Below are 23,997 nucleotides of genomic sequence, written 5' to 3' on the forward strand. Positions count from 1 at the left end.
CGTTGAGTTTTTGTTTTCCTCTTCTCTCTCGGGAGTTAAAAAAATCTATTCCCAAAGGAAAATTAGGTAGATCTTCATCGGCTTATTCGCTTGTTGCCATGTCTTGTCTAACGTTTCTACGGAAGTTTTATACAAAAACTACAGCGTTGAAAATGTTATAAAACAATTGGTTCATACGTAAGCTGTGCGTTCATCGAGATATGAAGCACTTGGGAAGTTTGGAGAGCACTCAAGAAGCTAGAGTTGCTCTCGGCTACGCCTCGAGCAACTCTTCGGCATCTTTCATGCTCTCCAAACTTCCCGCGTGCTTCATATCTCGATGAACGCACGCTGACGTATGAACCAATCGTTAATTGTTGTCTGTTCTATTTAGAATCGCATAGCTTAAAAGTAAACACGCGCTCTGATTGGTCAATACGTCAACCGGAAGAGAGGGTATTTAGCGTGGAATCGCACTAACGCATAAAGCGATATTGCTGAAGTGAGTCGCGAGCAATAATTATTGTTACGAACGTAAAAACGTAAATACAACTAGTGCTATGAAAATATGAACAAATATGAACAAATTTATAGAAAACGAATGTCTTCCAAATTTTGAATTGAAATTGAAATTTTTAGAAAATTGGAGGAAACCACTCACGCTCAAAAGTACGAGAAAACGCATAGAAAAAAATCAAAATGCCAGAGACGAGGGAAGAAAGCCAAACGACAGTTCTCGCCGAGGAAAACCAAACAAGCGTTACTAAAGAAAACCAAAACAAGTATCAATGCCGAAAAAGGTCAAGCATCTTTTCCCGAAATCCAAACTATTGTAGCCTATACAGACGACGAACTGGCCTCTTTTAGATACAACATGGTTTCAAAAAACACTAGACGGCAAATTCACTAATTCGAGTGGTCGCAAAACTGTCATCCAAGCGCTCAGTGATGATTTCGACCCAGTGGAGATATCAGAGCTCACTGGCCACTCCAATCCGGAATCCATATCCAGCTACAGCCATAATCCTCCGGAAAACAGCGGCGAATGTCGAATAAGTTGGCCGCTTTCAAACCACGCCAAGCACGACAACTACCAACGGCTATTCAAGTCATACTTTACGGGAGATTGTTCTCAATAGCTCAGCCACGCCAAGCAACACAGCAGCTACTAGTGACTTGACAGCAATGCCAGTCGTTCTAGTTACCTGATGGCAGGAGCAGTTGGCGGAATGTTTACTGGAGTAACTTTTAAGAATTCTCCAGTAAATATTTCCATAAACTTTCCGTCCAGCATTGACACCGACGAGCGACTCCCTGCGATGAAAGAAAAACAGTTAAAATTGTGACTTTTAACTGAACTGTTTCTCGCCAGAGATTACCGAGAAATTCCAGTCTTAATCATTATATTTTGAATACACGTTTTTTTACAACTGTAAAGCACGTACCGTTTTTTTGTAGATCTTGCTTTGATACCGGAACGGTTGAAATTTTCATTTCGCTTGAGGATTTGACCATTCAGTTGTTGATTGTCGGCACCACATTATGCCAAGTTGAGTGGTAGCAGGCAAATCTCTGTCTTAAATAACTCCGTATTGTGTACTTTTAGTTTTTTTCCTGAAGATTGTAAAATGTGAGGCACCGCTTTCTCCACGAGTTTGAAATAAAAGTGGTTTTCATTCTAAAATTATCTTGTTCCCTCTATTCGCTAGATATTGACACCTGACTTTGAAAGGGTTTCCATTGTTTGCGCACTGGCGTGGTGCACAAAAATACAAAACATCTGGTTTCGCCCAGTGATTTGGTGGCTTTAGCTGTGATTCAAGAAAAATTCTCGAGGTACAATTAAAATTGCCGACGGTTCAAACGTGAGCGACTTACCTTGCTTTCCATTCCCTTAACAATGACAGTTCTGACAGTTGACTTTAAAATGTCTTTCTTAAGGGCGCGCGTACGGAATAAAAACAAACAATAACATTGCCGTTTTAATTTCTTGTTTTCTTATTTTTATTCAGTTATGCGATTCAAGAAAAACTCACTACCTGACTCGTGAATTCCACGTTAAATTTCACTTGAAAAACCGATATCGCACTCATCGCTTCGCGATTCGTGCGATATCGGTTTTTCGCGTGAAATTTAACGTGGAATTCACTCGTCAGGCAGTGAATTTTTCTATAGAATCGCATAGCTTAAAGTAAACACGCGCTCTGATTGGTCAATACGTCAACCGGAAGAGAGGGTATTTAGCGTGGAATCGCACTGACGCATAAAGCGATATTGCTGACGTGGTCGCGAGCAAAAATTATTGTTACGAACGTAAAAACTTAAATACAACTAGTGCTACGAAAATATGAACAAATATGAACAAATTTATAGAAAACGAATGTCTTCCAAATTTTGAATTGAAATTGAATTTTTTAGAAAATTGGAGGAAACCACTCACGCTCTAAAGTACGAGAAAACGCATAGAAAAAAAAAAACAAAATGCCAGAGACGAGGGAAGAAGGCCAAACGAGAGTTCTTACTGAGGAAAACCAAAACAGGTATCAATGCCGAAAAAGGTCAAGCATCTTTTCCAACTACCAACGGCTATTCAAGTCATGTTCTGTAAAACGACAGATATAAGCAAGTATTTGGAAAGTTATAGCCTTCTATACACCGAATGCAAATATGGCGCTTTTGAAGTGCCATTGTTCTGGCCAACTCGAAAGCGTACGCTCCTTTGGTCACTGTGCACATTTTACTTTAGACTCATTCATGTAATTTACTGTTTCTTATATATTCTGACTTTTGTAATCTATGGCAATCTCTGCTGTAACCTCTTGAACAAATCACTGTAAAGTTCTCGTGGTAAAACAATTCCTATCATTCTTGAAGCTTTTTTAATCATAGCCGTCAATCAAAGCAGAAAAATCATCTCAAGAAACCGCGGTAAACTTGAGGTAAAAAAATTAATATAAAAAAAAAACGCAAACAGCCCGAAGCGCGAGAAAACGTAAGTGACCAAGTCGCGATTGTTTTTGGTTTGTATCTGATTGGTTGAAATTATATTAAAACTGGGTTTGTCACCAGGTGGATACATTAAAAAATATTTGAAAATACAAATTAAGTTACATTGGTGGTTAAAAGCGTTTCTGAAATTAGTAACAATAAAAATGTTCCCGACGTTTCGGTTGCAATTACGGAGCTTCTTCAGAGGAAGTGAAAGAAAAAATTTATGCATAAGCGCAGATATAAACAAGACGCTGAATCTTAATTAGCGTCTTGTTTATATCTGCGCATTTCTAGCAATCAAATTGCACTACGAGGAAATTTATATCAAAACTAATATATTTACATTTAATCTGGTTATTTTATAAAGCCTAATAAAGGTAAACCTTTTCCTTGTTGATGCAATAAAATTAAAAATAAAAAAAAGACGTTAATTGTCTAGTTTCTTCGGTAATAAAAAATTCTGACTTGAATCACCATATTGTTCGTTTCTCGGCGTGTCTTCATAGGTTTATTGTCGATGCACTCAGGTTCTACTCTGAAAAGTACAAGATTAATTAGGGATTTAAATCTAAAAATTTAAAGGTTTACAGAATGTAGGTGGATTTTCTAGTAGTGGTGAAAATATTGGTAAAGAGAGATGGTCTAACCGATAGGAAAGAGGAAAAAAAAAAAGAGAAAAATAGAAAGACACAGATGAAGGAGAGAAGGAAGGAGAAAGAGTTAGGAATGAAGAGATTGGCGTACAGATCTATGGATAAGTAAATAAATAAACGAATGAATAAATAAATAGATAAGTGGATGAATTAATAAATGAATGACGAGAAAAATGAGCAAATGGACAATAAAAGAGGAAAAAAAAAAACGAAAGTGGCAGAACAAAAAAAGTCATCGCCTCAATTGTCAAGGATTTGAATAAAGCAGGGATGGAAAAGAAAATTAAGAACATGCCTACCAATAGCTTTCCTTCTCATCTCCCTCACAAGAATCTCGCATTGTTCTGTCCAGTTGTACTTCTGTCCATAAAATGCCCGCAGTCTCTGCATCTCGTTTAGACGGTTTCCTCTCTCCTTTTTACGGACACTCTTGATCGCCTTTGACCAGACTTCGGGTTTATCGGAGTTAACTACACAGTGTTCTCCAAATTCTAGCTTCTGCAACGCTTTCGAAAAGCCTGAGTTACGGCCAGCAAGGACAGGCAAACCAGCGGATAAGGCCTCAAGGGCAGTGAGTCCAAATCCTTCTGTTCTTGAGGGCATGATAACCAGATCCATACGACGAAACAGCTGTTTTAATAGATTTCTATCCTTGACATATTCTTTGACAGACAGTTGGTTTTCAGAAATGCCATGCTTGAGAATCTTCGCTGCAACTTCGTCTTGCTTTCCTGGAGCCGCTCCAACAAATGTGAGATGATAGGAATCGTTTTTCAGCTCAGGACTTGCAAACGCCTCAGCCGCAATATCGTAACCTTTCAGTGTGAAGTCCTCGTCATCACCACGCCCAAACATCAGGACCTGAAACACGTCATTCTCGTTTGGCGACTGCTTTACATCGGTTAGATTTTCCATGATTCCCGGTGTAAATTCTACAACATCTTGCTCTTTGTCAAAAGAGCGTAGATGATTAGAGTAGAAACCCTTCAATTCGGGCCCAACTGGCATGACAAGGTCAGCCATTTTACAGAGACTAAGCTCATGCTCGTTCTTTTTCTCACCTTGTTCAACAGCTTTCGGATAGTCCTTGTACATACCGAGTTTTTCTTGAGCAGTGTGCACCACTTGGACCCACTTGCAGTCATGAGATTCCTTAATAATCTGAGCTTGTCGACCAAGCTTCACACCATGACCAATTACAACATCAATTTCAAGGTCTTTCGGTGGACAAAATAATTCTTCTTGGGGACTGCATGCCTCACGTTGCTTTGCCTTGACAATAGTGACGCCATGTTTTCCAGCTTCTGTTTTTTCTTCCTCTCCACATGCAAAGCTAGGGACAAGGAAAGTGACTTGAACTTGGGGATGTCTTGCTAAATGAATGGCTAGTTCCCTGTTGAAAGTCGACAATCCACCTTTCAGTGAATTCCACTCGTCTGCCAAGATTGTGACTTTCAAAACTTCGCTTGAGCAAATACTTGGATCTGTTACTTCAGGTGCTTGCGGTGAGGGAAAAGTTGTGCTGAATTCCGGCCCAACCTGAAATAACATAACCCAGTTAATTATGTAAAAAAGGTTTGTGCTTGTTCATCGTGGTAAAGTGCAATAACAATAAAATACTATCGTTTGTCCGTTTGACCGCATTGTGAGATAAACGATAACACTTTATTATTATTATAACCGAGTTATGGAAACGTGTAATAAATGTCTCATTAGACGTTTTGTCATGTAGTATCGCTGAGTATTTTTGCGAGTTTTGCCGTATTTTGACGAGCCCGTAGGGCGTGTCAAAATACAAATATGGGGTAAAATACTCAGCGATACCACACAACAAAACATCTAATAAGAGATTTATTATACAACGCGCCAAATTGTTATTTCAGTGCGGGCGAATTTCGTGGATATTTCTGGAGTACGAATATCGCGTGATATTCGTCCTCGTCTCGCGCGTTGTTTGTACTCTACGAAGCACAGTTGGATAATAAATAAATCTTATTAGACGTTTTGTTGTGTAGTATCGCTGAGTATTTTTACGAGTTGTGCCGTATTTTGACGAGCCCGTAGGGCGAGTCAAAATACAAATAACGAGTAAAAATACTCAGCAATACTACACAACAAAACGTCTAATAAGTTATTTATCATCCAACACGCCAAACTGTTATTTCAGTGCGAGCGAATAACGCGGATGTTTATTTACGGGCATTGCGTGGCAGAAGTATGCGAAGCGGAACGGAATTGGCGCGTTGTTGTGTTGCTGTTTCTATTTTCTTCATTAAATGAAGAAATTTTCTGGTCGTCAAGCTGTTTTTCTTAGTTCGATTCACCTAATAAACTTGGATCTATATTTGCCAACCATTCTGACTCTTCGTCGTCGGAAATATGATTCAAATTGTCCGCCACCCTTTTTTTTTTTCCGAAACTACAATCCAATTCTTCGCTTGCGCGATGCGAGAAAACCTGTTTAACCAGTACTCTACAATAGACGAGTACAAATACCGCGTGATAATTGTACTCGTCTATGGCGTTATTTGTACTCGTCTAAGTGTAGTTGGATAATAAATATATGTTATTAGACGTTTTGTTGTGTAGTATCGCTGAGTATTTTTACGAGTTGTGCCGTATTTTGACGAGTCAAAATACAAATAACGAGTAAAAATACTCAGCAATACTACACAACAAAACGTCTAATAAGTTATTTATCATCCAACACGCCAAACTGTTATTTCAGTGCGGGCGAATAACGCGGATGTTTATTTACGGGGATTGCGTGGCAGAAGTATGCGAAGCGGAACGGAATTGGCGCGTTGTTGTGCTGCTGTTTCTATTTTCTTCATTAAATGAAGAAATTTTCTGATCGTCAAGCTGTTTTTCTTCGTTCGATTCATCTAATGAACTTGGATCTACATTTGCAAGCCATTCTGACTCTTCGCCGTCGGAAATATGATTCAAATTGTCTGCCACTTTTTTCTTTTTCGTAACTACAATCCAATTCTACGCTTGCGCGATGCGAGAAAACCTGTTTAACCGGTACTACAATAGACGAGTACAAGTACCGCGTGATATTTGTACTCGTCTAGGTGTAGTTGGATAATGTAAACTAAGAACTAACTATTAAGTTCCCTAGTGATTCTATTAGGGTTTGCATTCGTGGCCAACCAGTTCACACACCCTAGACTTCTAACAGTGGACTGGCTACAACCCTTCACTGGACTCTGATTATGACTTCCGCTAAGTTTGTCGAAATGTCAGTCACTCTGACTACCGGCAACAATCTTCCCAGGACTACTATAACCTGGACAATCAGAATACACGACAACTTTTAACAAACTGATTCTGTCAAACGTATACTGGAAAGCGCTAATGTTTTCCTGTGGAAAGTCCTATTAATTTCAAATACATTAATGAACTAATAATGACTGCTTCCGTGACACTTTTGGGAGGCGGTTTTCAGCTCATGACCTCATCAAAATCAAATGATCAATTATCATCATTTACTTTTTCGTCGGAGACAAATTTGATAGAAAGTGATTTTGAACAAAAGCTAACTAAGGCCAATGTAAGTAAAGAACATAACACCTGCCATAACTTCGAATAAATCTTATCGTTTGATTCATTAGTAAGGTAAGATCTGGAAGGACATATTTCATATTTCACTGATCGAAAACTAAGGACATCTAAAAGGCTGATTGATTTTTCCAATTTCTTGTAACTATTTTCTGTAATATTCAGAATGTTGCCTTTTTTACCTGATCTTCCCTTTGCTCACGCATGGCTATCTGCGGTGTGGAGGGAAAGTTGCTGAGGGAAGAGCTCTGCAACAGAGATACTCAATTTCTAAGAAAAAATATTTTATCCGACATTTACATCTATCAATTACTTAGCCCTGTCACTAGAAAACGGTTGTCAATTTAGTTCAATTGGCCCTCTACGGATATACCTTACGCCCTATGCCTTGACCAAGCTAGGGCCCCTTACAGCCAATGAGACGTTAGAGAAAATACGATGGAATGGTTGTCGGTCATTTTGAAATAAAACCATTTAACAGCCATTTACATCGGCGACTTTTGCTGCGGCTCTAAGTGCAATTTCTGCTGCGATTTTTTCCGTGACTTCACGAGGACATAGTGTGGTAGCATTTTCCCTTTATTTTCACTGACAATCTGCAAAACTCAGGCTGTAGTTATCTCTCTGATTTGATATCCCACAAAAATAGTTGGGTAGCTCTGCCGGTAGCAATTTAAGCCTAACTTAACCTTGCCAGTAAAAAATAGATGCGACGATAGAAGGGAACAATAATGTAGAAAAGAAGAACAGTAAAGGAGTTAATTGAGAGAGATAACTTAATCTTCTGCGATGCTTTCTAGTCACGCACTTTGTCAGAGCGAGGAGTGTAAAACCGTCATACACGGATGGGGGTACTTTTGAGTGGTTGAATCCTAAGAGTTACACAGCCGAAGGGAAAAAGCTTTAAAAGTTAGTTTCCAAAACTGCTCCTAATCAACATTTACTTCGGCCAGATCAATTTTTTTAATTTCGTATACGACATACCTGATCTGATGAGGCTGGAATGATATGTAGCGTGCACAAAGTTTCCCTATTAAGCTGGTATTGCTCCACTGTGTACAACTCTACTTCCAGGTTATTGCAGTCGCTAATGGATACAGGCAAACTTCTTTCAAAAGGTTCAGTTCCGAGAAACCTGACACAAACAAAGTAAACAAAGATACAATACTAGAGATTTCTTTTTGTTTAGGCAAACTATGTTTCTCATTACGCCTATGCTCCGAGATGGCGGAACAGTGGAATTTACGTTGACTGAGCAAAAATTCAGTAATAAACTAACCTCAAGAAGTTGTCTAGATTTCCTTCTTGAGTCACAGTAAATGCTTCGGAAAGAGACACAGACATTTGATCTTTTTTAGAAAGTGGCCTCAGCGAGTTTCCTCCCCCTTGAAAACAAACGCGATAAGCTGAACATAGGTGAGTATGTACTTGACCTTTAAGATGGATTGGGAAGCAGCAAAGAGTCAGCAAGTAGTTGCTAGGTTTGCCTGCATCACATACACGAGCTAAAAATCCAGCTTCTTTTACCATGAGTTTTTTGCAGAGATCAAGGACAAAATCCTTGAGGATAACAACGGGTCGTTTTATCCAGTCAATCCAAGGCCAGTACCTATGGGACAAGGACACAAACTTAACAACATCTTTTTAAGGAGTCACCTGAGTAAAGAGTATACATTTTTCAATCACTGATCAACAAATCAGAACGCAAGCATCCTAGAGTTATGAACTAACTGATTAGTCTAGGATGATTTCATTCAACCCAGAAAAAGGATTTAAGTCAATAAGTAAAACTGATATGAACATATTCTCAGAATGAGACAAATGACCCAGTTTGTTTCTACTATGACAACTTGTAATGAAATAAACTTCATTTGACCCGGCCGCCGATGAAAATCGAGGAAAGAATTAACAAATCGGCAGTGGTTTATCGTGGTCTGCACTCTTATTGACAACGATATTCGTCATCACAATGGTCAAAATGTTGTGGACTCACGAGGCGCAGCAGGCTTCGACGAGATTCGAACTCATGGCTCCTAGATATCCTTGGAAGGAGGACAAAACAAATTGCTGTCCCACAATGACATGATTTTTTTGGTAAGCAAGCAATAAGCAATACCGCGCATAGACTTATCAACTCAGACCCCGGAAGAGTCGACAAAGGTTTATAATATCTACTATAGACGACAAATCGGTTTAAAAAATGTGATCGATTTGATGAAAACTACATATTCGTTGATTGGTTGCTTGCTTATTTATTTTCCATCCCTTTTGTTTTTAGTTTTTTGTGGTTCGAAGACGACATATTTGTGCACGCCAAAGTCTCACCTACGCGTGTCTTTGCTCTGATTCCCACGGCCTTTCCTGCGCGAAAGCTTTATAGTTTATTACTAGTTCTGCTTGGTTTCCATTCCTTATATCTTCAGTCTCTTTTTGTAGTTCGAACAAAGACGACATATTTTTGCACACCAAAGTCTCATATACGCATGCATTTTCCCTGATTACCCACAACCTTTCCTGCGCAAGCGCTTTGTAGTTTATTTACACGGCTTCTTAAAAGGCCACAAGAGAATATTTACTCTGAAAAGTGATTAACTGTAAACGTCACTGTCCCATTTGCAAGAACCGCTAAGCTTTCCAACTGCTCTGTTATTTCATTCCATTCTGTTTCATCTTCTTCTGAGCTTCGGCAGAATATCCTGACGTCAGTGGCTGAATAATCTGGAAATTTCGGTGTGTCTCCCCGAAGTGTAACGGGGATTGTGAGCCTTGCAGGCGCTAAAAGCTGAAGTGGTTGGGATGGTGAAATATGAATAATAGGTCCGGCAACTAGTAATTCTTTCCGTCTATAATCACGCCGTGGAACCTCTTGCACCTTCAAATAAAAACGAAGTTAGAATTAAAAGAAACTGCAACGTGTGTAATAAAGCAAAGTCGAAAGCTCTCTAATTTCGTAAATAGTCGGTGGGGAATTCGGATGGCACAATTATTTCTCACAAAAGTCGCTAACAGAAGGTACCATCATACTAATCGTATCCGGCGGGTGGGCTGGTAACTCTGTCGTCGCGTGCGAGAATCTTGTCTTCAACTTAACAGCAAAAGCTTAAAGTTAATATGTAAAATATAAGAGAATCGTCTATCATAAGTGATATACAAGTACCTTTACAGAGAGAGCAAAGGTTTTCTCCGAAGGGAGAGAACTCACTGGGAGTGTTACACTCACTCCCGGATAGTCTGACAGAATGCAGTCAAATGAAGATGACAATGTCGAAGGGTTTTGGAATGTGAAAGACTTGAGACGCCAGACCACCGCAAATGAAGAAAAACTTGTAATTTCTGACTCTGCAAATGGAAACAACCAGTCGGGGAATTCTTCCACGCTGGAATGCTCATCTTTGACATCTGTAAATGAGTTCGAAGTTGTTGTAGCTTTCTCGTGACAATCAACAAACCCTCTACTTTCAATCAGATAACTCTGTTCATTCAGCTTCACATTTAGATGTGTTTGGCAAGCTGGTTGTCATGTTTTACCACAATTGACAGTAATGTCGCAATCTGATTGGCTAATTTGCCGTTGTCGATACGAGTACAGACAACAAGCAACGCAACGTGTCACGCACTGAAACAATCGCTCTAATTGACGTCGAAATTGTGCTAAAAACAAATCGACAGTGGTTTAGCGTGGTATGTGCTCTTATTATTGATGATGATGTTCGTCATTAAAGTGGTCAAAATTTGTTGCAGACTCACGAGGCGTACAACATTTTGACCACTGTGATGAAAAATATCATTGTCGAGAAGACAACAGACCCCGCTAAACCATTGTTGTTTTGTAAATCCGAAGAAGTGAAACATTTGAAGTGGTAGTTGGACAATCGTACAAGATAAAAATGAAAATTCAATCGAGCTTATTAGATGAAATATAAAGTTGGGAAAAAAGGAATGTAAAGTCTCTTGTTATACAGTTCAGTTTTCGGTGGTTTGGTGCAAAGAGCGAAAGACATGCAGATAACAGAAAGGTGTACCATTTTCAGTCTAACCATAAAGGCACAAGAAAGGCTAAAGAAACTACATCTTGATCTAAGATACTCCTTAAGAAAAATGGATATTTTAATACCCACTATAGCACTTAATTGGACTTTTCCTTTTTACTTACTGGATAGTTTGCTGACGTGCCGTTTAACTTATTTTTTATGAAAGGGATATATTACTCAAGAAAGAATGGCTATACCCTGTAAAAGAAAAACAACAAATAAATTACCAAAAAAACCTCTACCTGATGGTGTCCATGCCCATCTGGTTTCCAAGTCTCTCCAATCATTGGTCTCCTCATTGATTAACTCTTTGATCACCAATTCGTACCCTTTGATATCACTAGCACTGTGGGATAAAGCCAACTTCACTTTCCCATTGAACTTGTAACTTTTCTCTGCACCAGAGAGGCTTTCACAGGCTAGTTCCATCACACTGCTCACTAAGGCCTCATTTCTTTCTAGGGGTGGTGACAGAATCCGTGGATTCCATAAAAAACATGTGACCTCTGCAGGTGTTGGCAGAGCTTCAAGAGGGAACACTACACGCGATGGAACGTTTTGAACTAGTTGGATTCCTCCTTCCTCTGTAATCTCGCTTCTGTAAAATTAGAGATGTGAAAATTAACTTAAAAAAATGAAAAAACTTCAAGAAAAAGCATCATCGTCCAAGTACAGCACCACTCGTAAAAATACTCAGCAAAATACACACTAAAACGAGTAATAAATAAATAAATAAATAAATATCCACCACTTTCAACAACACTGAGGTGGATAATTGTTTTAGCACATAACACCCAGATACAAAAAAATTAGTATATTTCTTTCAATATACCATGGCTTGTAACCCCAATAATATTGTAGTAATGAAATCTCTTTAGTTTATTGTAAAATCTCTTTCGTTTATTGTGGTAATCAAACTTCTTTAGCTTGCAACGTGTAGTATTTACTTAATTATTTATTTCTAATACTCGCCAAGACTAGCTAACGCTAGATGCGGGTTGTGTAAATTTGCTTATAATGTTCTGTAGAATAATAATAAATAATAAACAATAATTATCGTATCGTATCGTATCATCCAAAAAATGGTCGGACATTTCCTGACGTGCGATTTTGTCTCATCGGCTGCTTGGAGGTGAATATCTCTTGCTGTAATTTATTTAGGTACTCCAAATTTGATGTTGAACAAAAGCATGTTTACTTACTTACTAACACTGATCTTGTCATTCCCGATAACGAAGCCTTTTTCTAATTTCAAGTGAAAGCAAACATGAAGAAAGAAGAAAAAAAGCAATCAAGTTTTAAGACTTTTTGGTGAGGAACTGTATTATATGAATGGCATGGAACCCTTTCAATCGAGTTGCACAACATAAAACAAACCTCAAGTAATAGCAATAACCCATCTGTAGCAAGGAGCAATATTAGCATTCAGTCTCTTTCACATGTAAACTCAAATGTACTCATTCCGTCTACCCCCACAAAATCAATTCAATTCAGTTCAATTTGTTTATACCAGAAGATTCACAGCTTGGCATTTACTGCTTGCTGATAGCAACAACCAGTCTAGGTGAGCAGTAGTTTTATGCAAATTAATAACCTGCCAACAATACTTCAGTGGCAGGTGCTCTTCCGGAATATTACATGCACTAAAGTACATCTATGCAGTTGTATTTAGTCCTCTGACAGAAGAACAAATATATCATACATCGTTAAAACTATGAAAAACTACAAATTGAGGTATACATTTATCTTGAGCAAGCTCCTTAGGCTCGAACGTACCTAATTGTTCCAAAAATTTACAACATCTACTAGTATATAAATTTCGTTTCTCATTTTAGATTTGACCTGACCTAAGTTCCAGATTCTTTTTTTACTTTACTTTTTCTCTCTTGAAGTTCCATAGTTCTAAGCGCTTCTTCTATGCCTTATTCAATAAAAGTTTTGAAGGAACAATTTACAGAGAAGAAATAAATATACACTAACTAGTTACAATAAAAATGAGTAATAAGATGAGAAATTACATCATTGAAAGGGAAAAAAGAGTTTCTATGAAAGAAAAAACAAAAAAAACTTGCTACAAAAAAAAAACAAATAAATTACGAAGTTGAATGGGTAAATGTTGCAATAGATAAATGGAATGGGGAAAAAAGATATGCAAATACAAATATAATTAAGCTGAGCTGTTTCTATGATTTTTCAATTGCAAGCCACTTAGTTATTCTTGTTTCCGTAATTGCTATAAATGTTGAATTGAAAATTCAATTCATCCTGTAGATTTGTTTGAAGTTGTCCATATTACGTCTAGGACTGTGGATATTTTGTGTGCAATAAAGGTAAACCTCAATTTAGAGAATATACACTTTAAAGCTTATTTTTAGCTCAGAAAAGCCATGTGAAGAATATTTACACCTCACATTTGGAGTATGATCCCTGAGGTGGGATTTTTAATCAACAAAAGTATTCAAGCTGCAGATAAGAGAGGGGGGACAGGGGGGTCCCCAACTCCCACTTCCTGTACTACTTTCTCTCGCCACTAGTACTTTTGTGCCCCTCTCTTTCCTGACTCCCACCCTTCATCCTATTAATCATGTTTGCAGTCTGAGAAAAATTTTATTACATTATATTTTGCTATGAAAAGTTTTGAATCAAATTATATATCAGTGGATTATGCCACTGTAAAGTTATTTTGAAATAATTATCATCTTTTGTTGCATTATGGCAAGAACTGAAAAGATTATATACCTGTGGATCTACATAATTTGCTGATTTAAACAGTAAAATGCTCTCCATTTTAAGAAAAAAATTTCTGCTGGGTTTTAAGATGCACCAATTGCACCCATTAAGATATTTCTGCAAAGAAAACTTTTGTTTTAAATTGTGTGCAGTCCTGAAATGACTTTGAGATGTTTATCCCTCTCTGCTGTCTTCCGTAGTGTGACAGAGCAAGAAATGAAAACATAATGTGCTGGTGGCTGTAAGCCAGAAATCAGAAAAAGAGAGAACTCAACCATGTATCATGTGCAAAGGACAAACTTCTAAGATACTTGGAAAAAAACAATAATATATTGGTTTGTTGAGGAACTTAGTTCCTAAAGAACAAAGTTGATATTACATACCAAATATGATTGGTTGACACAGGAACTTAGTTCCCAAAGACCTCATGAAAAATGTATTTGAGATCTGCTTGGCTCATTCATGAACTAAGTTACCTTTAATGTCAAGTACAATTTGAAATGGTGATGTACACAAGTCAAAACAGTCTCCCCCGGTAATGTTGCTCTTGCGATAAGTTTTTAGACCGGTTTATGTTGCTTATCATAACATAGCTTGTAAGAGTCGTGCAATCAAACTCGATCATTGCGCGAGCGTGCTTCCCACTGATTCACGCTAGTGATGTCAAATGCCTCGCGACACTTTGTTTTTCGCGCGAGTGACTTCGGCATTTTTCATTAAAAACCGGCAAAAACTTCCGTAAAAATGTTAGACTAGACATGGCAACAAGCGAATAAGCCGATGAAGATCTGCTTAATTTTCCTTTGGAAATGGATTTTTTTAACTCCCGAGAGAGAAGAGGAAAACAAACAACTCAACGCCGATTTCATCTCATTTCGCAACTGTAAGTTCATTTCCACGCATGAATACACCTGTGAGTTTTTGACCAATCCGAGACGAGATCATTGAAGCGTAGCAAAATACTTTCCCGAAACAAAATAAACAACGCATTTGAATCGTAGGAGAGGATATTTCTGCCCTTTATACATACACTACAGCGTTGAAAATGTTAGAAAACGATTGGTTGAGTACAAATGGCACCCGGTATTTGTAATCTACACTATCGGTTAAACAGATTTTCTCGCATCACGCAAGCGAAGAATGGTGGATTTGTAATTAAAGGCAGAAAAACAAAACAGCAGACAATTTGAATCAAATATCCGACGACGAAGAGTCAGAATGGCTGGCAAATATAAATCCAAGTTTACTAGATGAATCAAACGAGGAAGAACAGCTCGACGTCCAGGAAATTTCTTCCTTTAATTCATTGAAGAAAATAGAAACAGGAACAAGACAACGCGCCAGTATGGTACCGCTTCGCATACGTCTGTCACGCATTCCCCGTAAATAAATATCCGCGAAATTCACCCGCACTGAACAACATAGATAACAGTTTGGCGTGTTGGATAAGAAATAACTTATTAGCCGTTTTTTTGCATAGTGTCGCTGAAAATTTTTACTCCTTTTTAGAATTTTCACACGCCCTGCGGGCTCGTCAAATTACGGTACAACTTGTAAAAATACTTAGTGATACTACACAAGAAAACTTCTAATAAGATTATGTATTAGCGCTGGTAAACAGCGCAGCAAAACCCTTGTGGCATTTTTTACAGAATTGTATAGTATCAGATGCCTTTTCTTTGCCGTGTAGACCATCGTGTATTCGACTCCTACCAAAGTGTAACATTGTTGTCTGCTCTATTTAGTGTTGACATAAATAAAACAGGCACACCTTAATTTAGAAATGTCATGTCATGTATTCTTCCATGTCATTGGTTTATTGAGGAACTTAGTTCCTATAGAGCAAAGTCCATTTTGCAAACCAAATCTGATTGGTTGACACAGGAACTTAGTTCCCAGAGAACTCATTAAAAATGCATTTGAGATCTGATTGGCCCATTCAGGAACTAAGATACCTCAAATGTCAAGTACATTTTTAAATGGTGAAGTACAGTTTTAAATGGGGATGTGTTACATATATCATGTAGCTTTTTTAAGTTGGAAAAAATGACAAGCATAGCAATCATAAGCTCAAAGAATCATTGTTTGGTTTAAAGCCTCTTCCAGGGTAGAATTACTAAAAAAATCTTAATTGAAATAGACTAGATAGGCTAACTAATTTATTTCATGCTTATAATTTAGGTTTTGATAGAAGAAAAAAGTTTTTTGATGCAGATTGACTCACACAGTTCATTTGTGTCAAAAATACAATTAGTTTCATAAAACAGTTGAAATTTGGTGTTATATTCTTCCTTGACAAATTTCTTTAACAGGACTGAAAAAAAGTTTTTAGATGCCAAAGTTACTTCAATTTCTCTAATTCTGAACCTAGCTTTGTAGCTGTTTTTCTTTTTTTTTTCACAACTGATTATTTTCACTTCTTTATGGATAAACTGTGGCAATAAGATTCAGGCAAATTGCAATTTCATACTGTCTATGTTATGTAGACTGTCTAAGACATGCTTCTGCACTTAAATTATTTGAAAACTGAATTCATCTCTGTCAATATATCGTTCAATTTTCAACCTCCTGACTCCTGAAAGGCCCCAAACCACCTGCACCTCCAGTCAGTTTGTAAAGACAATCATCAATTAACTTTCAGAATTGTCAACACAATGGTTCATGTATGCATTTTTCTGGCCATGAAGTCAAGTAAATTACAATCTAAGCGTGCTGAATTCTTCTGTGCAGGTTTTACACACACATAGATTGTAATTTGCATATACATTTTTCACTCTCCACAGCAAAATAAGAATTAGTTTGAATATAGCTCTTATCTCAAATACTTCTTGGTCATTTTCGTCTTAATCTTCCTGTCATGGTTTCCAGGTAACAATTAAGCAATCAAGTCCTGCATGTACACTGGATAAATTTGCATGACTTTTGTTTACTATTAAAAAGAGGATGGGCTAAAACAGATATGCTGCTAGAAAGGATATATGAATGGTTAGCCTCTATGATCTTAGGAGACAGCTAAGAATACAATCACTGCAGATCTCAGATGACACTGACCTTTTGAATAAACAAATTACCTGCAAAATGCCTGGACTGTGTATGAACATTTTGTCCTTGTGGCAAGGTGCTTGCAGACCACTCAGAATCTGTCATCTGTAAAGAAACAGTTGTAGAAATTTTTATGTGCATGAACAATGGTGCAAAAAATATGCTCAGGTATTTCTGAGTGACGCTTAAGGAAAACTTTGAGCTCTAAGGAACAGATATATATGGGTGTCCACAGATAAATATCCAAGAATATTTTGGCACCATTAATGGAGGCTATACTCATGTGTTCAATATCCTTTATATATTTTTGCAGTGAACATGAAAAAATGTTTGCCACCTGTTCACTTTTCAAAAGTATTGAAAATATTACAAAATATCTGTCATTCAGCAGGTATTAAAAAATGCATCACAGTATGGGTCTTCTCAGATGAGGCAGCTTCTTGAAAACTGTAACAATCCTTATTTAATTAATAAATCTGTCAATTAAATTGTTTTTCTACCAGTACTTGGTCGAAATCATTTGATTGCTGCAGCAACATGTTAACTGCCATACATTATACAGCAAGTCTTGGTGACACAATGAAAGTCAAGGGATAAATTAATTATGCTGTATGTACATTGTTGGATATTACAGAGTGGGAGAGACAAATAAATAAGTTTGTTTCTCCACTATTAATTACATGTATAGCTGTTAACATCCTAATTAAATTTTATTTAGACTTGGCAATTAAACAGCTAAATTCTAACAGAAATTTTTGTCACAGTTCCAGACATCAATCAGTTTTTCCAGTTATTGTCCTCTATTTTCTTTGCACAAGACTTGATCTCATTATTTTTTCACCAACCTCAGTAAAGATGTAAAGAGCTGAATTTCCCTTGAGGGTCTTTTTCATGAACTCCCCATCCCATACTGATTTTTCCCCATGAAACTCCAGCCGTGTGCCTTTGTCAACCGCAGAGGCACAAAAAAATCTAATAAACAAATGAACAACAGCTGTTACAAGATTACAAACATTTAAAAGCTAGTCAATAATGACTTTTAACAAAAGTACTGTCAGGGAAGACACATTCAGGTCAAACGTCTGCTTTAATGCTCCAAAATTGCAATGACTATTGTAATGCTTGTCTAGCATATATACATACTGCCAAATATAATAGGAGCAATGCGATATGGATAAGGGAAGATAGGTCAAATTTAAGAAAATAAATAACATTTTTAAAATACAAATTTCGTCAGTTTCTGTCATCTCCAGTTCTGATGTTGATATTAGTCTGATATTTGTCTGATATTAATGATATCAGTGTGATATATACAAATTGCAAAGTTGAATTTAAAGTGCATAACAAAATGCTCATGAGACAAAACAATAATAAGAAAAAACGAAGTGTTTAATCACAAGGAAAGTTTTAAATAAATTGATGTAACACTCAATCATCAACCTTACCATATGCAGGTCAATTCAACACCTAGATATATGTACCATTAAAAGCATGTGGGCTAGCTAATTTCTACAAATGTTCCCTTCTTTTTTGGTGTGTACATGAAAATTGGCTTTGGAGTAGTGTTAATGTACCTTTACTTTGATTGGACAAATGTTTAAAAGATAGATCTAATTCAATTGCCACCTAATTATAATTTATGCAAGGAAATTAAGTTTGAAGTCAAAACGAGGTTTATGTTATAAGGCCAGATCAGACACTGATGTAGAGAAGAAGCTGCATGAAAGTTAATAACTGTCCTAAAGGTCAAAGGAGAGGTAGGGTAATTTTTCTCACAATTGCTCCTTATTAGTCACGTGGTGTTCATATGAAATGGCTTTTCAGAGCGATGATCAGCTTTTCAGTTAATGGAATGGATCAGGTTTGGACCACTGGTGGAGGCATCACAGAATGGCAGTAAACCAGTTTGCCACAATTTAACCTTTTGTTCTCCCTATTTACAGGCTACATATCTGCTTTGCATGCCTCAGCTAGAGTGGAAGGGCAAGCAAATTCCAAAAGCTGCAGGGAAGGTGTATCGTAACCTGAAGTCTCATACACAATCCACTGATTGAGGAAACTTCTCACGCCTAAATCTGACATGCAGCAAAGTGGAATCTCTCCATATTAGCATGTGAGCTTCACTGCAACCGTAACATACTCAATGAATTGTTAGCAAGACATCAGCAAGGTATTGGTGAAGATTCGGTGAAGTATTGGTGAAGTAAACTCTATGTAGGCCAACATACATCTTGATCAACATCAACAGACTATCGAGTGAGTCTTGACTGAGTATAAGCCAACTGTGAACTGACAGTTGCTCAATATATCAGGAGACTGTCAACCAACCGATTTATTAGTTGAGACCACCTACAATAAACATGATCCCTGAATTTTGCCCTGTTTTTCAATGTAATACCATCACCAATTTGTATATACTGCTGCATTCTTTGGGAAAAATGCTGAAATTAAGTGGAATACTAAACAATTACATGTACATAAAATATACTTACATTTGATTTTCCAAATTTGGAAAATGTGAAATAAGTCTCCTCTTTACATCTTCTTCTGACATGTTAATATTGAATTCTACATTGTTAACAAATTGCCCTTTTCCTTTCTTTTTAAGCTTTGCCATATCAATTGTGGTTGGCATACATATTTGATCATTTCTCTTGGTAACATTACTGGATAACAAGACTGTCACATTGTGACAATGAATCCCTCTCCCACTCTCAGAGTGTAATTTTTCATCCATTGTTATTGATAATCACATCTGAAAAGCAAATCAAAATTAGTTTGTTTAGAAATTACTATTTGATCATAAATCTAAATGTCTCAAAAATATTTCTCACAGAATCGGTTGAATAACAAAATAAGTTTACTAACTTAATGTGGTGGTAAAGGAATTATTGCAACATTGTTCATTGAGAAGAAAACAATGCAATAGGCTGTTTTCAAAACAAGTCAACTGTTATTTTGTTGTATCAACCTATCATGAGGACACCGAGGAGGAAGTTAAAGAAATTAGAAAAGTCAAAAAAGTCAAAAACAGCAAGTAGACCTGTTTCAAAAAGACACTATTCAAAATGTAGGCAAAAATCCTCATCTTTTTCTGCATTACAGACCCAACTTAGTGTCTGATTGGGTATTCTTGGGTATTGGGTATATTTAATTAGGTATTTAATTTGAAGATGTCACAAAAAATATTGTGTGGAGTTTTCTAGTGAAGCAAAAAAATTTTCTAGTTAGATTCAGGATTTGGCTGTTGCCCAAAGATATTATGCAGGATTGTCTAAATTTGAGCATGATATATATGCGCAATTTTTTGCCATTCTGTCAGGAATTCCAGGTACAAAGCAAATCAACCGTGCTGGTACTACAAGGTGACTCTCTCACATAAAACTATTTTATACAACTTTTTTTCTTTTTATGAGAATCCTTTTCAAAAGAACGTTGTGGCTGAGCTAGATTAACCAAAATTCTAAGAACGTATTAAGAACATTCCTCAGGCAGAGTCCATTAAGAACGTTTTTATTTAGCTAATCTGTATCTTAAAGGACAAGCATAAAATCAAGGTAACAAATGTAACTTAACCAAAATACCTAAGGGCATGTTTTGTGTAACATTAACACTGATTTACTGATTTTCGTTTTCAGCCTCAAATCGCAAAAAACATAGCGTTCAGCCTTGCTCCGAAATTAGACGTTCTTAGAAAAAAAAAGAGTGTATGCGTGCCTGATCAATAGAGAGATGAGCAGACAGCAGAGAGCATTTTGTTTCAACCAGATGCCTGGAAAGAGCATGTAATGTAATGTCCCATTACGCTAACATGCCAATCGATTCAAAGCTCAAGCTCTTCAAATTTACAGTGATCTCGAGGGAACAGCAACAACAGTTTAACAGCTAGATATGGCGAAAGGAGATACTAGCTACGACCACTCTGCTTTCTTGAATAAGACAGTCATGCTTAAGTCTCATTTTTTTTGGCAACCACAGATGAGGTTACCAACGCCAATATTACCACTGCAACCCTCAGAGAAGTCGTGGTTCTGCTAAGCGAAGAACAGATAGAGTTCTACAGATTCCAGAGGTACTTAAAACCTTCATTTGCTTAGCAAAATTCTGAAGGACCAGTAGCCTTGGAGAAACCCCAAGATTGTCATTATTGGGTGCAGAAGGCTAATATTGGCTATAAATTTCCAGAGATTAGTCATTTTTATTTCGGAAAATGGCTGTACGTTCAGTGACACACAGCCACTTTGACATGCAGAAATTTCGGTAAACGCACAACGTTTTCGTTCAGTAGTTAACATAAAGAGAGCGTGAATAGACATTCACATCTTGTAAAAGTCTTATGAGAAGTCTAGTCCATGTTTTAGACAGTTCGCGTGTGCTTCCGTAGGTAGATAAGCCGTATATTTTCTGATTCATGGATAAGGCGTCTGTTGCTGGGGAATTTTCCTCTTACAAAGACTCGAATGGAAGCCCACAACATAAATTTCTGGAAAGGAAGTTGAGTGATTTTCTTTTCCAGCGTCGATTCGAATTGACTTTGAACTACTCTGGAAATTTTGGAGAAGGAAGGAACCGTAGAGGAACATAAACATAACCTTAAACGCGCTTCGAAAAATGACGCAGGCTAACTGCGTGATCACAAACGGAAGTTAGTGTTAAATTAAAAACAAGCACGTGATCACTCGCCGCGTGACGGAACGAAGATTAGGGAACGACGACGGCATGTGCACAGCCACTGTTCTGCTCATTAAACCTTTTTGTTTAGTGACGTTCCCGTTGCTGTCGTGATTTTTGTAAACTTCCTATTACTTCGACAAGCAGTTGGTGTTTAGTCAATGTGTGAATCCGTTTGGTGATTAACTAATACGTGATTTCCGTCTCTGCGTGCGCAGAAACGGAAGTGGTCAGAAACAAAGCTAAGCGTGACTTCTGATAGAGGACTCTGCTATGTAAATTACATCACGCTATACATCAGTTGACAACTGGTTCATGTTTGGCGTGCGTATATACAAACAGATTTCATATTGCCGTGTGTCTTTTCAGTAATTAAATGAAAGATGACGTCAAATCTGGATAGACCGAAAAAGGTGGTTCGGGAGTGCTGGCTGATTTTAACTGCGAAGCTAATTACGTCGCCTGATAGAGCAACACCTTCATTCTTTGCTCAAAGTGTGAATTTGCTTTCATTCTGAGCTTCAAAAGATCTATCCCAATCGAGATGGAACGGAAAAACAAACTTGAAAGTTTTGCAACCTCACGGCTAAAGTGGAAGGGAACTTAATTTGCAGCTGCTAGTTAAAGTGAAACTGCACATGTCATGTTAGATGAGCATGGCCGTGAGAATATAGAGATTTGTAAAATAAATATCGGCTCATCAGGAATTGGGTATGCTATGAAAATAGTTCAAAACATGGGAAGAGCAGTATTGTGAAAATACAGTAGGAATGAAAACTTACTAAGCCTCAATGCGAGCTTACTGTTTTCTGCTGTAAAGGAAAAGCATTGTAATCGTACTCTAAGAATTAACGTCGCGCTTCAATGAGGAAATGCTTCACTCGCAACATCTGAGCCAAAAAAACTGTTTAATCTCAAGGGAGACGTAAACGAATCTATCGAAATTTTGGTGAAACGAAGAAAACAGAAATTGATCGGGTGACCCAACTAATGAAAACTCTATGAAGAAGTCTATGGTAGGGACCGTTCATTGTCTGTTGGGCGAAACCTCACGGCTGAACTGGACGGGAACTTAATTTGAAAGTGAAAGTGCTCATGTCATCATATAGGAGCATGGCCGTGAGAATATGGAGATTCATAAAATAAATGGTGGCTCATTAGAAATAAGGTATGAATTGCGCGCACGCTAAGAGCATCACTACGAGCTTACTGGTTACTTCTGTAAAACAAAAACATCGTGATCGTACGCTAAGAATTAACCTCGTGCTTCAATGAAGAAATGCTTCATTCGCAACATCCGAGGCGAAAAAATGGCTTTACTTCAAGGAGACGTAAACGAAATCTACAAATCGAAATTTTGGTAAAATGAATGAAGAAAATAGAAATTGAAAAAAGATTGAGTGACCCAATTTTCCTTTTTTTAAGGAGCGACAAAAGTCAGATCTGTCTAAAGAATCGTACATCGACGCGACATAAGCTCAAAGTTGTAGGTAAAGAAACCACGGATAATCATTGAGCAGATCTTTGCGTGGAACGAAATCAATTTTTTAAAATAAAATCTACTTACTTGGCTCTAAATTCAAAGATTGATTCTGGAGAAACTTAACTCCAAGCGAAGTTTATGGCACGGTCTTGAACTACAAATAACCCCTCGACAAATTGTAAACTACACCAGTCTAACATAACACATCTATATCTAGTCACGACAGGATGCGTGCGCAAAAACGGAAGTTGCTTCAAGACACGACCCACATTTCTAAACACACATGTGGTCATTCGTCGTGTTGGAGTGACGCCGATGCGTCAAGGGGGGACCATGAAAAGAAAACAGAAGAAAATTTGAAGCGGTGGGATCAATTTTTTTCTGCCTTAGTTTCTTTTTTAGACACGATTTAAATAATGAAATAGCCTACTCGTCGGATCTGTCAGCAGAGTCCTCTTCCAAGCTTGACTCTTCTGCGCCTTTTTCTTTGAAACTGGCTACTATTGCCAGCATGTTTCAGGCAATGTTTGTTTTAAAAACGCCTTTTTAAAGCAACTAAAACAGAGGGTAGAGGTGAGGACGCCTGAACAATTTCCCGGTTAACTCAGCATTGAGGGCTACGATGATTGTAAAATTGTTTTTTTTGTTTTGTTTTTTTTTTGCATTACAAGTTTCAAGAGACGTGAGTACGAACCCTTTCACTCCCAATATCTCATCAGTAATTCCCCTCACTCTCTGCCATACATATCTTATGATGAGAGGATGAGCTGTTGATAATCTGATGAAAAATGATGAGACCAGTATGAGGGGATAAAAAAAAAACGTCATATAAATTAAGTGGGGATCACGTAAG

General features: G+C 37.5%; 1 protein-coding gene across 3 annotated transcripts; it reads right to left on the reverse strand.

The window, feature by feature from the left end:
- Nucleotides 1-546: 546 nt before the first annotated feature.
- Nucleotides 547-23,347, reverse strand: LOC148729990 (uncharacterized). 3 transcript variants are annotated; one of them, XR_016001030.1, is made up of 14 exons: nucleotides 23,229-23,347; nucleotides 19,483-19,745; nucleotides 17,836-17,962; nucleotides 17,020-17,095; nucleotides 12,421-12,463; nucleotides 11,461-11,816; nucleotides 10,345-10,586; nucleotides 9,764-10,059; nucleotides 8,467-8,796; nucleotides 8,172-8,322; nucleotides 7,370-7,435; nucleotides 3,923-5,162; nucleotides 1,425-3,505; nucleotides 547-1,293 (listed from the first exon to the last, which is right to left on the reverse strand). XR_016001030.1 is itself a non-coding variant. In XM_088759640.1 (13 exons), exons 2-13 carry the CDS (start codon nucleotides 19,725-19,727, stop codon nucleotides 3,501-3,503), a joined length of 3,177 nt encoding a protein of 1,058 aa, XP_088615766.1. In that variant the 5' UTR covers nucleotides 19,728-19,745; nucleotides 23,229-23,347; the 3' UTR covers nucleotides 547-3,500. The 3 variants fall into 3 exon arrangements, 2 of the variants coding, with proteins under 2 accessions (XP_088615766.1, XP_088615767.1); XM_088759640.1 differs by having other exon boundaries at nucleotides 547-3,505; XM_088759641.1 differs by lacking the exons at nucleotides 17,020-17,095; nucleotides 17,836-17,962; nucleotides 19,483-19,745; nucleotides 23,229-23,347 and adding an exon at nucleotides 13,095-14,063 and having other exon boundaries at nucleotides 547-3,505; nucleotides 12,421-12,457.
- Between the last annotated feature and the right edge of the window lie 650 nt (nucleotides 23,348-23,997).

This window comes from Stylophora pistillata, chromosome 5, assembly GCF_964205215.1.
Source record: "Stylophora pistillata chromosome 5, jaStyPist1.2, whole genome shotgun sequence".
Lineage (NCBI taxonomy): Eukaryota > Metazoa > Cnidaria > Anthozoa > Scleractinia > Pocilloporidae > Stylophora > Stylophora pistillata.